At 36.2% G+C, this 16066-nt stretch overlaps 1 protein-coding gene across 1 annotated transcript in view; it reads right to left on the bottom strand.

The window, feature by feature from the left end:
• Positions 1 to 16066, bottom strand: part of SLC38A9 (solute carrier family 38 member 9) — a 91569-nt gene that overhangs the window by 13786 nt on the left and 61717 nt on the right. The window contains exon 11 of the mRNA XM_052659148.1: positions 3723 to 3829. Within this exon, the coding sequence (XP_052515108.1) occupies positions 3723 to 3829 (107 nt within the window). The remainder of the gene's footprint in view (positions 1 to 3722; positions 3830 to 16066) is intronic.

Raw genomic sequence — 16066 nt, 5'->3', positions numbered from 1 at the left:
CACAATATAAAATCTCTGGAGAAGGGGTGTGCAGACTAGATCAGAGGCACAAAGGAAAATAATCTAAAAGTGAAAGACCAGTTCAGATGCCAATCAAGACTCTGGGAGTCACTAGAAAAAAAAACTTCTTGAGGTGAAGGTTTCTAAGGTGCTAAGATTTTCTGAGGTTGATTCCAGGTGAGGATCCATAAGTGATTCATTGACTTGTACAGTCCTTCCTGCATTGGCAGGTGGATTCTTTACCACTGCACCACCTGGGAAGCCCCCAGTTACTACTTTAGGCAAGTTCAAATCCTGTGGTAACCTAAATTTGAACCATGTTGTTAGGGGGAACTGATATAATCTAACTAAGACACAGCAACTGAAATTCATGCATATGGGAACTGTGCAAAGTGAAGTCTGCCTGTAACTTAACTCATCGTTTTAAGACTGTTTTCTAGTAAGATGAACTAATTATGAGCACAATAAAAATATACATGAGTGTTTAGGATAAAACATGAGTTCCACTAAAATTGTTTTCTTCACCCCCAGATTCTCAGGTATACAAGGTGTTCTCTCTCATTAAGGGGACTTTGGTGGTGAAGTTTGAGAAACACAGCCTACGGATAGAATGACCCAAAACATGAGAATCCAACTTCACAAAATTGGTTTCTGTGGTACCTGGTTTAAATTAGCATTAGAGATCAGTTGAGTAGGATAGAAAGGTGACCTGGCTGAAACCAACGTATACACTGTTAACTATGTACATTATTCCTGTGATGATAAAAGATATCTTCCACATATCTTGAAACTTCTTAAAATTTGTGATTGGCAGCTTAGTTCAAGTGGCAAGGAGTCAGGAAATTTGTGAAGAAGGTGAGAGGGATTTAAAAGTAAAAGCGATAAAGTATATTCTCAATTTTTCCTTTACACTCCAAAGTTCCAAATGTTCATTTAGGATAGTAAGATTTTCTTCCTATTCCCTCCAAAGATTCAAAACTGTTTATGACAGAAGTACAATAAGATTAAACATTTCCAAAATAAAAACTGAATCTAAAGTGTGAGGGTAATAGAAAAAGAAAAAAACTGCAAAAATACATTTGCCTAGGAAAAGTTATAGAAAATGGTAAGAGATCTTAATTCTTAAGTTTTCCAAAAGTCAAAGCAAAAACAGAAACAAGAATAGTTATATGACCCTTATTATCAAATAATGAGTTCATTAAGGAAATGTTTTCCTAGCCTTGAACAGAGAAAATTTTCTCTCTACCGTCTTTACATAAAGGATGCTGAGCAATTTAACAAAGATATCTCAATTACAGTTCTTATAAAACAATAAAGCAACATTATACACATGGCTTTCTTATATTACCATGAATACTTGATAAAAGCCACTTTTAATATTAAAATCTAATACAGTGATGAGAGAAGAGAAAAAGAAAGAACTGATGTGGTTGAGTTATTTATTTTTCAGAGTCTAACTTATAGATATCATACAAAGAAATCTTGGAGAAGACTTAACATGTTCACGTTGCAAGACAAATTTAAAGGCACTAGAAAAAAACATGAAGGATACTCTCTCCTGTTAGCAGAAAGATCCACAGTTGCAAAGGGTCAGACATGACTGAGTGACTAACACTTTCACTTTTCAATAATCGTATAGACTCCTATTAGAACTTCATCATGATTTTCATTTATATGGTTAGAAGTTATGGAGCTGAATTCAAATTTTACTAACAAGGCCACAGGTAACTGGTTAAATTCTGCTTTCTTTGGGTTTAGTTTGCTCTTTTTTTTCCCCTAGTGTCTTAAGGTAGAAGGTTAGATTATTGAGATTTTTTTTTTAAATGTAGGTATTTACAGCCATAAATTTCTCTCTAAGCACAGTTTTAGTGCATCCCATATATTTTGATATGTTTTATCTTCATTTTCAGTAATCTCAAAGTACTTCCCTAATTTTTCTTGTAATTTTTTTCCTTTAACTTATTAGTTACTTAGGAGTATGTTGTTTAATTTCCACATATTTGTCAATTTCTCAGATTTCTTTCTGGTATTGATTTCTAATTTCATTGTGGTCAAAGAACATACTTGGTAAGATTTCAGTCCTTTCAAGTGTATTATGACTTGTTCTGTGACTCAGCATATGGTCAATCTTGGTAAATGTTTCATGTGTTTTTGAAAAGAATGTGAATTCTGCTCTTGTTTAAGACTTTTATAAATGCCAGGTAGGCTGATAGTATTTTTCATGCTTTCAATATCTTCACTTATTTTCCATTTGCTCCATCAATTATTAAGGGAGAGTTGGTGAAATCACTGATTATTAATAGAATTGTGGATTTCTCTACTTCTTACAGTTTAGACAGTTGCTGTTTCCTTTACTTGGAAGCTCTATTACTGGGAGCATACATGTTTAGGATAATTATGTCTTCTTGATGAACTGGTCCTTAAAGATCATCATATAATGTTCCTCTTTATCTTCGGTAATACTCCTTGTTCTGAAGTCTGCTTTGTCTGATATTAAAATAGCCACTCCATCTCTCTTACGCATAGTGTCTGCATGATCTCTTTATATGTAAAATAAGTTTCTTGTAGACAGTATATAATTAGGTTTTGCTTTTAGTCAGACTGACAATCTCTTTTAATTGTAGTATTTAGACCATTTTTAATGTAAGTTTCAGCACAACTGGGTTTGAATCTATTATCTATTTGTTTTCTATCCAGTAGTCATATATGGCTGTGAGAGCTGGACCACAAAAAAGCTGAGCGCCAAAGAAATGAATCTTTCGAATTGTGGTTCTGGAGAAGACTCATGAGAGACTCTTGGATTGCAAGGAGATCAAACCAGTCAATCCTAAAGGAAATCAACCCTAAATATTAATTGGAAGGACTGATGTTCAAACTGAAGCTCTGATACTTTGGCTACCTGATGCTAAGAGCTGACTCATTGGGAAAGACCCTGATACTAGGAAAGATTGAAGACAACAGGAAAAGAGGGCAGCAGAGGATAAGTCGATTACATACCATTACGAACTGAATGGACATGAATTTGAGCAAACTCCGGGAGATAGCGAAGGACAGGGGAGTCTGGCATGAAAAAAAATCCATGGGGTTGCAAAGAGTTGGACACAACTTAGTGACTGAACAACAATAACTCTCTTACACTTAATGTCTGCATGGTATATCTTTATATTTAAAGCAAGTTTCTTGTAGACAATATATAGCTTTATTTTTTTAGTCAGACTGACAATCTCTTTTAATTGTAGTATTTAGACCATTTTTAATGTAATTATTAATATGACTGAGTTTGAATCTATTATCTTTCTATTTGTTTTCTATTTGTACCATATATTCTTTGTTTCCTTTTTCTTGTTTTCTTTTAGATCACTTGGGTATTTTTAAAGATCTCACCACTACTGGCTACCAGATATACATCCCTTTTTTTCCTTTTTTTAGTGAGTGCTCTAGAGCAAACTATTATGGCCCATGGATGAACTATGGCCAACTGTCTGTTTTTGTAAATATAATTTTCTTGCAACACAGGCACTACCCATTTGCTAACATATTGTTTATAGTTATTTTTCGTGCCACAATAGTAGAGTTGGGTAATTGTAATCCCATGGCCCATAAAGTCTAAGATATTTACCACCCGAACCTTTAAGGAAGAAGTTTGCTGACCATTGTTTTGTGGTTTACATTTAAAAATTAAGGTTTAGTAACAAAAGTCAATTCCTCAGGTAATTACTCACATTATTTTCTTGGTTCTTATTGTTCTTCAAGAGTGTGATAATACAATTATGAATAAAGAAAGCAAGGGTAAGCACCCCAGTCAGTTGTGGAAACTGAAATCTTATCTCTAGGAGAAAAAGAGAGAAGAAAAAACATGCATTAAAATGACAACTGGAAAATGAGTACTAGTAGCCGAATAAAATGCCTTTATAAAGTTCCTCAAGGCTAACATTATACTTGAACAAATACTTGAAAAGGGAAGGAGAGGAATCAAGAAATCATGCCTGTGGGGATACTTTATCATTTTTGGCCATGCTTGCCAGCATGTGGGATCGAACCCACGCCCCCTGTGTTGGAAGCACGGAGTTGAAACCAGTGGACCACTAGGAAAGTCCATGTGAGGGTACTTTCTATTAGTTATTTCTGTTTGAGGTCATACAACTAGTATGTTGTAGAGCAAGATCAAATTCAGGGTCTGAACGAAAAATGGGCAGAAGACCTGAATATGCATTTTTCAAAAAATGATATACAGATAGTCAAAAGCACATGAAAAAATGATCTACACTGCTAATCATCAGAGAAATTCAAATTAAAACCAAAATGTGATACTACCTCGTATCTCATACAAAATGGCTATCATCAAAACAGAACTACCATATTGATCCACTAATTCTACTACTGGGTATTTATCTGAAGAAAATGAAAACACTAATTTGAAAAGATAATGCATTCCAGTGTTCATAGCAGTTACTCTATGAGGTGTTCCAACAATATAGGTTAAAAAAAAAGCCCTATTGAGACAGACCTCAACAGAAGGATACTTTCTAACAAGAAAAAGAATGACTTCAGATCAACAGCATTACACTTATATAATTATAACAAAGCTCCAATATTTTAGAAGATGATAAAATTATCATTTGTACATGATAGGCCTACCTGAAGAAATAAGAAAAATCTCAAATAAACATTTTTATACCTAAAGAAACTAGAAAAAGAACAAATAAATCCCAAAGTTAAAAGGAAGAGAAATAACAAAGATCAGCAAGAAATAAATGAAATAGGGATTAAAGAGATAATAGAAAAGATCAACAAAACTAATAGCTGGCTTTTTTTGAAAGATAAAATAGATAAAACCTCAGCTAGAGAAACCAAGAAAAAAGAGATGATTCATATAAGTGAAACTATAAATGAAAGAGAAGACACCACAACCGATACAACAGAAATACAAAAGATCATAAGAGACCACGTGAACAATTATACACCAAAACACCAACAAATTGGACAATCTAGAAGGAATGAATAAATTCCTAAAAACATGCAAACTCCCAAGACTGAATCATGAAAAAACAGAAAATCGGAACAGACTAGAGACTGAATCAATAATTAAAACCTTCTCAACAAAAGTCTAGGACTAGATAGCTTCTCTGTGAATTCTACCAATCAAGAATTAATAGTATCCTTCTCTAGCTCTTCCAAAAAATAAAAGAGAAAAACACTTCCAAACTCATTTTACAAAGCCAGAATTAACCTGATACCAAAGCTAGACAAAGACACTACAAGAAAAGAAAATTATAGGCCAATGTCCCTGATGAATACAGGTACAAAAATTCTCAATAAAATATTGGCAATCCAAGTTAAACAATTCATTTAAAGGATTACATGCCATTATCAAGTGAGATTTATTCCAGGGATGCAAATATGGTTCAACATATACAAATCAATGATTGTAATCAATGATACCACGTTCAATCAATCAATATACCATATTAACAAATTGAAGAATGAGAATCATATGATCATTTCAATAGATGCAGAAAAAGCATTTTACAATAAGCTTAAGTCACTCAGTCATGTCTGACTCTGCAATCCCATGGACTGTGGCCTGCCAGGCTCCTCTGTCCATGAGATTCTCCAGCAAGAATACTGGAGTGGGTAGCCATTTCCTTCTCCCGGGCTCCTGTAGGGGAAATTAGAATTGGATGCCACAAGTCCAAGGGAGCCTCCTGGGCATGTTCATTATCAGAATGTTCCTCTCCTTTGTAAAACATTTATGACTGTTTAATTGTGAACCATTCAGGGGCCATTGCCCTTCTGATCTTAAAGTAGCTAACATGTACCCCAAAGATCTTTCCCCTGGTACACATGAAACATTTCCCATTTTTAAAAGCTTTATAACACCAAAACACAAAAGATGCAGACAAATTCCAAGAAAAATGGCACAGATTCCAGCATCAATGAATACAGATGAATCGATTCCCTGATAGGGTAAATAACTTTACCATATAAAACAAATTTACCCTATAAAACAAATGAACTAATTCCAACTAGGCTACCCACCTCCTCAAGAACTAGCTTCCAAATGAACCAGTTCCAACTGGACCAGTTCCCAAATCAGGTAAATAAATGTACCCTACAAATGAGCTAATTTCAACTAGGGTGGGCCTGCCCCATGAGAACTAGTTCTCAATGAACCGGCTCAGATTAGAGTCCAACAACACCTCCCCTTTGCAAATGGGTACCCAACCAAATTGGCTTGTCCTGTAAAGGAAAAGCCCAGATTGACGGGAAAAAATGTTCCCAGTGTGCACACTGGAGGGACTTAACCTCCAAAATCGAGCCTGAACACCAATTTATGATATTAACTCTCAAATAACTGGGTATGGAGGCAAAGTACGTCAACATAATAAAGGCCATATATAGGACAAACCCAGAACTAATATCACATTCAGTGATGATAAGCTGAAAACTTTTCCTCCAAGGACAGGAATAAGACAAGGACGACTACTCTTGCCATTTTTATCCAACATAGTATTGAAAGTCTTAGTCAGAGCAAGAAAAGAAATAAAAGGCATCAACATTGGAAAGGAAGAAATAACACTGCCTCCATTTGTTGGGGATATAATACTATATACAGAAAACCCTAAGAATGCCACCAAAAAACTTTTAGAACCAATATGCAAAATCAGAAAACTTGAGGAGTTCTATTTCAACATACAAAATCTGTTGTGTTTCTAGACACTAATAACAAACTATCAGAAAAAGAAATTAAGAAAACAATCCCATTTATAGTAGCATCAAAAAGAATAAAATACCTAGAAATAAATTTAACCAAGGAGTTGAAAGACCTATAAACTAAAATCTGTATGACATGATGAGAGAAATTGAAGACACAAATAAATGGAAAGTGACTCCAAGTTCATGAATTGGAAGAATCAATATTGTTAAAATGTCCATACTACCCAAAACAATCTACACATTCAATGCAATCTCCATCAAAATTTCAATGACATTTTTCACAGAACTAGAACAGTCCTGAAATGTATATAGAAACATAAAAGACTCCAAACAGCTAAAGCAATTTTGGGAAAGAAGTATGAAGCTGGTGGCATTACACTTCCTGGTTTTAAACTTTATTACAATATATAGTAATCAAAACAGCATGGTACTGACAAAGAACAGACACATAGATCAGTGGAACAGAGTGCGTAGAAATAAATCCACACATATACAGCTGATTAATTTATGACAAAGAAGTCAAGAATATACAATGGGGAAAGAATAGCCTCTTCAATAAATGCTATTGGAAAAACCAGGAGACACAGCAAAAGAATGAAACGGGGCCCCCCTATCTTAAACCATACACAAAGATCAACTCTAAATGGATTAAAAACTTGAAAGTAAGACCTGAAACCATAAAACCCCTAGAAGAAAACATATGGCAGGAGGGGAAGCTCCGTGATACTGATCTTGGCAGTGATATTTTTATTTCACAACAAAAGCAAAGGCAACAAACACAAAAATAAACAAATGGAACCTCATCAACCTAACAAGCTTCTGTACAGCAAAGGAAACCATTGACGAAATGAACAGGCAACCGACGAAACGAACAGGCAACCTACAAAATGGGAGAAAGTGTTTGCAAATCATGTACTAGATAAACAGCTAATAATCAAAATATATAAATAACTCATATAACTCAATAGCAAGAAAATAAACAATCTGATTGAAAACACGGGCAGAGGACTAAATATGGACATAACCAACTATAGTCAGTCAAAAAACAGACAAAATTAATCTCTGGGGTTAAAATTTAGAACAGTGGTTATCTCTGCAGGGCAATACCAACTGGTAGGGAGAATGAGACGGATTTCTGGGGTGCTATAAATAGTAATTTCTGATTTTGAACAGGGTGCTGGTTATCTGATTTGTTCAGTTTGTGAAAATTAATCAAGTTGTACACTTAGGAACTGTGTATTTTTATTATAAATGTATGCTATACTTTAATTAAAAAGTTCAAAAGCAAAAACAACAAAAAATGTGGGGTATATACATACTATTTAAAGTACATGTGGTTAGAAAATTATGTTTTTCTGGCTGCAGATTAACACAATGCTGCTATCAAATGGCAAATCACCCCATAATCCTTGAAAATCAGTGTCTGAGTCTCTTTTTGAAGTCAGTTTCAAAGCATTTAACAGCTTTTCATTTTAAAAATGTAATCTTAATTGTAGTCTTAAATTGTTAAAATTAAACAGTATCACAAGGTTTCTAACAAAAACCAGCTTTATACCTTTCACATCTCCCATCCTGAATCCTATTTCCCAGAGGCAACTAATTATAACTCTTGTGACTACTTAGCATATCTTAAATTTATAATCTATTTTTAAGTAATATGCTTATATTCCTTTTTCTTTACTTTTAAATTTTAGACATGATCCATTGATTTTCCATCAGAAGGCTTGAGGACTTTTATATCACTATCACCCTTCACTTCCCCATGTCTTATTCCCCTAATAGAATCATAATTCTGATTTTGTAAAATCAAAGTTTTCATTTTTATGATTATTATTTGTTATTCATAGTTAAGCCATGGAATCTATTACTATTATTACACTTTTCTTTCTTAGATAAAATACTTGTGTTGACCTGTTTTATTGGAAGTCATAATTGACTTTTTTCCTTCTTAGTTGCCTAATTTTCTAGTTAACACTAATTCTTCCCTAAATTCTCCAAAAGAATGGAAAAACTCCACTCTATCTATATAACACATCAAATAACATTTTCCATTTTATTATTTTTTTTCTTTGAAAAAATGCCTCTTGGAGCCATCTGTCTACCTGCTGAAATCTGGGCTGGCTGCTCCCTACGCCTGCTGCACAGCTGTTTCCTAGGATTTCCCTTCACCATCATTCTGGGAATTTCTTGATATTCTACTTCTTTTTGGTGAAGCACATTTTGCAGTATTTTCCTGAGAAAGAGTGCATGGAAGGTAAAATTTTGTGAGACTTTCCAAAAATAACTTTATTATATACTCTAACAGTTGGATGAGAGTATAGTGGGCTTTAGGATTTTAGGTCAAAATAATTTATTCTGCGACATTTGATGACCTTCTATTGTCTCCTTCTTTCAGAGTTGTTGTTAAAAAGTCTGATACTATTATGATTCCAGACCTTTTGTACAGACTTGTTCTTAGTCCCTGAAAGCTCTTCTCTTTATCCCTGGTGTTGTGAAATTTCATAATGATATGCTTTGGTGTGAGTCTTATTCACAATGTTTTGGGGCCTTATGTTCTTCAGTTCTGAGGAAATTTCTTACATAATTTCTTTGATAATTTCCTTACCACGTTCTCTCTTCTCTATGGTACTATTTTCAGTTGGATACTGGACCACCTAGATTAATTCTCTATTTCCTCATCTTTTCTGTCCTATATTTCTCCTTCTTTCCTTCCAATCATCCATCCATCCATCCATCCATCCACCCACATTGTCTAGTCTTTTGAGAAGGTTAGCCTTATCTTCCAAATTTCCTTTGAATTCTTAACTTCTATTCATATTTTATTTCCAATGGTATTCAAATATTGTTTCACAGAAATCATTGCCTTTTGTCACTTTCAGGATGTAATGTTTTAGAATGTTGCTTTTGTTCACTCATTAATTTCCCTTTAGGTTCCTTTTTTATCTTTTTTGTTTTATTTTTATGTAAGAGGTTTTCCACAGGTATCCAGTGGTCTTCAGTTATATTAATATGTAAAAGTGAAGCACTAAAAAAAAAAAAGCATACTTAGTGGACATCTAAATGGTCTGAGACAAGCAAGGTACCTGCCATTTCTTTGATAGAACCCAAATATCCGAGACTCCAGGTCTTCTTGGGCTTATTGGTTTCTCCCGAGAACCCTCTATTTTCCTATGATATCAGCATTCTGAGAGGCAAGGTGTAAAGAAAAGAGAATTGGAGGGGTAGGAGATGGGGTTTGGCCTCACCATTCAGCACATATGCTTTCACTTAACCCATTTTCAGAACTGAGTCTTATCTCTACCCTTCTGTTGAGCTTGACAAACCGAAGTCCAGAGAGTACCTGATTTAGTTTCTTCCATCTCTTGCTAGGTTGAAAAGGGAAGGGGGATGGATTATATCTAATTATTACTGATATAAACTTTCAAGGAATTCTCCCATTTTAAGCCCTTCTCCTTATCTTTGCTTTCAGAGTTCCCAAATGTCTCCAAATACTGAGGCTTTCAAGGATTGTGTCATTCACATTGGCCCCCTCTCTACCGGTATTTACATTTCAGCCTTCTCTGCTTTGCTGTCAATTACCAACCACGTACCAGCTTTCTGCTTCTAAAAATCTGTTGCTGTCTCTCATTTGCTATTGTCTCTTCTGGAGAATTTCTTTGTGCTTGTTTTTTACATTTTTTAAAATATTGTTTTAATGGGATTTGGGAAGGAGTAGATATAAACCCATTTTCTCAGTTATTTGAGCACTCATTATATGCTAGAAGTATCATAGATCTTGGGGATACAATAGTAATAGAGAAGCATAAAAAAAACAAACAATATTTCTCAGAGAGCCAACATTCTAGATACCCAGGTAAAAAAAATAAACACAGATATTTCATAACATCTGAACTTTCCAAATTCAAGAACCAAACAGATTCAGAAACATTTTTAGGTAAGTCTCTTGTTATCTTAATGTCTGCAACTTTCTATCTGAAACTCGGGAGCCAAGTTGATTAGAATAACGAATATGCCTCAATACTCCAACCAGTCAGAATCAGGAATTTAAAATTTAGATAACCAGGGATACTTGCATGTAAGATTTGGTAGTGATGACAGTTCTAAAGAAAACAAAGAACAAGAAGGTGTGAGAGTTGGTACAAAGTCAGAGAAAACCTCTCTAACAATACTAATCATGTAGAAACCTGAGAAAAAGAGGACATTTTACGTACAGGGAATACTGAGTGCAAAGACTCTGAGCTAGGAGAGTGCTTGGCAATTTAGTAGAGCAGCAAGGAAGGCAGTGTTGTTGGAGTAGACTGAATGAGTGGAAAGTAATAGGGAAAGAAATCAGAGAGAAAGCCAGGAGTCACATTCAACAGGGCCTATTGCTCAGTCGTGTCCAACTCTTTGCGACCCCATGAATCACAGCACGCCAGGCCTCCCTGTCCATCACCAACTCCCAGAGTTCACTCAAACTCATGTCCATCGAGTCAGTGATGCCATCCAGCCATCTCATCCTCTGTCGTCCCCTTCTCCTCCTGCCCCCAATCCCTCCCAGCATCAGAATCTTTTCCAATGAGTCAACTCTTCGCATGAGGTGGCCAAAGTACTGGAGTTTCAGCTTTAGCATCATTCCTTCCAAAGAAATCCCAGGGCTGATCTCCTTCAGAATGGATTGGTTGGATCTCCTTGCAGTCCAAGGGACTCTCAAGAGTCTTCTCCAACACCACAGTTCAAAAGCATCAATTCTTCAGCGCTCAGCTTTCTTCACAGTCCAACTCTCACATTCATACATGACCAGAGGAGAAACCATAGCCTTGACTAGATGGACCTTAGTTGGCAAAGTAATGTCTCTGCTTTTGAATATGCTATCCAGGTTGGTCATAACTTTTCTTCCAAGGAGTAAGCGTCTTTTAATTTCATGGCTGCAATCACCATCTGCAGTGATTTTGGAGCCCAAAAAATAAAGGCTGACACTGTTTCCCCATCTATTTCCCATGAAGTGATGGGACCGGATGCCATGATCTTCGTTTTCTGAATGTTGAGCTTCAAGCCAACTTTTTCACTCTCCTCTTTCACTTTCATCAAGAGGCTTTTGAGTTCCTCTTCACTTTCTGCCATAAGGGTGGTGTTATCTGCATATCTGAGGTTATTAATATTTCTCCTGGCAATCTTGATTCCAGCTTGTGTTTCTTCCAGTCCAGTGTTTCTCATGATGTACTCTGCATATAAGTTAAATAAGCAGGGTGACAATATACAGCCTTGACGTACTCCTTTTCCTATTTGGAACCAGTCTGTTGTTCCGTGTCCAGTTCTAACTGTTGCTTCCTGACCTGCATACAGATTTCTCAAGAGGCTGGTCAGATGGTCTGGACTTGCCTCTATTCTGAATAAGATGGGAAACCACTAGAGGCTTTTGAAGGTTATGTTTTAAAAACAAACTCTATCTGCTAGGTGTGGAACAGACTATGGAGAAGGAGACAAAATGGAAACAGTGAGGCTAGTTATGAGGCTACTTCAATAATCTGGCTGAGAGAGCAGGAGCTTAACATAGTTCTTTTTTGGTAGAAATGATAAGAAATAGTCAGATTCTCAATTTATTTTGAAAGTAGAAGGTCAGTTGTGCAGATATTGGTGGAGGGGAAGTGGAAAAAAAGAACAGTCAAGTATGACTCCTAAGTGTTTGGCCCGGTCAAGTGGTAAACTGGTGCGACCATTTTCTGAGAATGAGAAGCCTGGGAGAAGAGCAGGTTAAGCAGGCTGGTGGGAGGGGGTGGATGAGGGAGAAAACAATTATTGGATTTTTGTAAATTAAGAATGCAAAGTGGACATCCAAGAAGAAGCAGCTAGATACATGAGTATGGATTTCAGTACAGAGATCTGAGCTAGAGATAAAAAAAATTGGGATTGGTCATCATCTATGATGACAACATACAAAGCTAGGTGACTAGATGACATTATTTAGGGAATAAAGGTAGAGAGAAGGGGAGTTTGTATCTAAACCAGATGACTATCATTTAGAGGTCAGAGATAAGAAAAGGAACAGTTATGTAGAAGAGTCAAGAGAGAATAGGGTTTTAGAAGTTAAGTAAATACAGTGTTTTAAGATGGAAGACGTGGCCAAATGTGCCCAATGCTGCTTATAGGTTGAGTAAGAAGAGGTATGGGATTTGGTCCTGGGGTTTGGAAAGATGAAGTCATTGGTCATCAGGCATGGAGTGACTGGAGCAAAAGCCTAACAGAAGTGAGTCCAAGGCAAAATGGAAGAAGTGGAGACAGCACAGACAACGCTTACAAAGTTTTTCTTTCAAAAGAAGTAACAGTTACAGGGAATGGGGTTATACGAGTTTTTGTTTTTAGACTGGGAAACATGTTTGTATACTAGTAGGAATAGTTCAGTAGGAAAAATCTGATAACGCATGATTAAAAAAGAAAGGATAACAGCAAAAAGTAAAGTCCCTGAGTAGGCAGGAAAGGATAGAATGAAATACACGAGCAGGTTTTTCTTGTCATTTTTCCAATTACTTGGGAAGAAGGGTGATGGGATCTACTTACTGAACCAAAAAATGAATTTTTAGAAACAAGAGTACATAAAGATTCAATTAGACCCAGAAGTTTATGAGAATTCTTCATCAGGACAGTAAAGATTCACACCCTCCAAGTTCTCTGATTTTTAATCAGCCTTTACTGAGAAAGATTTATGACATATTTTCTTTATTGAAAAATTCTTCAATCACAGTAAGTCTCAGAGCCATAAATATTTATAAAAACTCCTTTTAGTCCTCATGATTCTCCTTTCATATCATTTAGAAATTAAGCAAAGTGAAATAAATGGCTTGATAACTACTTAAATGTTTCTCTTTTCCATCTTCTAAAAAACTATTAATATTCTCCCTTTCTTTCATATTTATCTCTAATGGTCTATCATTAGCAGGAACTTTTATCACTAAGTCTAAATATAAATCATCATGAATCTACTTTTAGAAAATAGACTATTTTTATTAATCAGTGGAAGAAGTAACTTAAAGTTGCCATTTTTATCACTATCCAATTTTAAATATAATCTGTGAGAGAAGGATGCCTTTCAAGCCCAGTGCTTCCTTTATTCTGAATTTAAACTGACTTTTTAGTCTTTGTGGGCTTCTGATAGAAATTTAAAAAATTAAAGTTGATGCAGCCAGATGAACTAAAAATAAGTAACCATGGTAACACAAACAACGACTTCCAATGATTACCAACTCAGCACACCTGGAGAACTCAAGAATGTTGTAATAAATGAAACAAAGGAAGACAACTCTAATTGTAGGCTTTAAAGACAAACCTGAGAAATTGAATAAAGACTTGAAATCTACACTGCCAGAATCAACAGTTGAAGAATGGAAGGAAAGCAGTCTTTCTAAACCAACAACAGGATTTTGTACTAATTTCTTTCTCCTTACCAGTTTTTAAGATACAAGCATAATAGCCACTTCTATTTTCTAGTCTGTCTCCTCATTTAGCATTATCGATTCATTGCTTTGGACCTCCCTGGTAGCTCAGCTGATAAAGAATCTGCCTGCAATGTAGAAGACCTGAGTTCAATTCCTGGGTTGGAGGATTCCCTGGAGATGGGTTAAGCTACCCACTTCAGTATTCTTGGGCTTCCCTGGTGGCTCAGATGGTAAAAAATCCTGCCTGCAATGTGGGACACCTGGGTTTGATCCCTCGGATGCCCTTCTATCATATTCAAAATACTCTAAATTTGGGTGAAACAAAAAATTGCTATGGGGTAAAAAAAAAAGGAGGAAAAGAACACTTAATAATCACCATCTTAATTAGTCTGAAAAACATCAACATTAAAAGAAAAAACCCATAAAGGGAACAATGATGTTAATTACCAGCATTTAGTTCAGTTCAGTCGCTCAGTCATGTACGACTCTTTGCGACCTCATGGAATGCAATATACCAGGCTTCCCTGTCCATCACCAACTCTTGGAGTGTGCTCAAACTCATGTCAATTGAGTAGGTGATGCCATCCAACCACCTCATCCTCTGTCATCCCTTTCTCCTCCTGCCTTAAATCTCTCCCAGCATCAAGGCCTTTTCCAATGAGTCAATTCATCACATCAGGTGGACAAAGTATTGGAGCTTCAGCTTCAGCATCAGCCCTTCCAATGAATATTCAGGTTTGATTTCCTTTAGGATTGATTGGTTTGATCTCCTTGCAGTCCAAGGGTCTCTCCAGAGTCTTCTAAAACACCACAGTTCAAAAGCATCAATTCTTCAGCATGCAGCTTTCTTTATGGTCCAACACTCACATCCATACATGACTACTGGAAAAACCATAGCCTTGACTAAACGGTCCTTTGTTGGCAAAGTAATGTCTCTGCTTTAGGTTGGTCATGGCTTTTCTTCCAAGGAGCAAGCATCTTTTGATTTCACGGCTGCAGTCACCATTTGCAGTGATTTTGGAGCCCCCAAAATAAAGTCTGTCACTGTTTCCATTGTTTCCCAATCTATTTGCCATGAAGTGATGGGACTGGATGCCATGATCTTAATTTTCTGAATGTTGAGTTTTAAGCCAACTTTTTCCCTTTCCTTTTTCACCTTCATCAGGAGGCTCTTTAGTTCCTCTTTGCTTTCTGCCATAAGGGTGGTGTTATCTGCATATCTGAGGTTACTGTTATTTCTTCTGGCAATCTTGATTCCAGCTTGTGCTTCATCCAGCCCAGTATTTTGCATGATGTACTCTACATATAAGTTAAATAAGCAGAATGACAATAAAGAGCCTTGACGTATTCCTTTCCCAATATGGAACTAGTCTGTTGTACCATGTCCAGTTCTAATTGTTCCTTCTTGACCTGCACACAGATTTCTCAGGAGGCAGGTCAGGTGGTCTGGTATTCCCATCTCTTTCAGAATTTCCCACAGTTTATTGTGATCCACACAGTCAAAGGCTTTGGTGTAGTCAATAAAGCAGAAGTAGATGCTTTTCTAGAACTCTCTTGCTTTTTCGATGATCCAGCAAATGTTGGCAATTTGATCTCTGGCTGTTCTGCCTTTTCTAAAGCCAGCTTGAACATATGGAAGCTCTCGGTTCACATACTGTTGAAGCCTGGCTTGGAGAATTTGGAGCATTACTTTGCGAACATGTGAGGTGAGTACAATTGTGTGGTAGTTTGAACATTCTTTGGCATAGCCTTTCTTTGGGATTGGAATGAAAACTGAACTTTTCCAGTCCTGTGACCACTGCTGAGTTTTCCAATTTGCTGGCATACTGAGTGTAGCACTTTCACAGCATCATCTGTTAGGATCTGAAATAGGTCAACTGGAATTCCATCATCTCCACTAGCTTTGTTCCTAGTGATGCTTCCTAAGGCCCATTTGA

The sequence above is a fragment of the Budorcas taxicolor genome, chromosome 20, assembly GCF_023091745.1.
Source record: "Budorcas taxicolor isolate Tak-1 chromosome 20, Takin1.1, whole genome shotgun sequence".
NCBI lineage: Eukaryota > Metazoa > Chordata > Mammalia > Artiodactyla > Bovidae > Budorcas > Budorcas taxicolor.
Note: the sequence above shows the minus strand (reverse complement) of the source record. Positions and strands in the feature narration are given on the sequence as shown.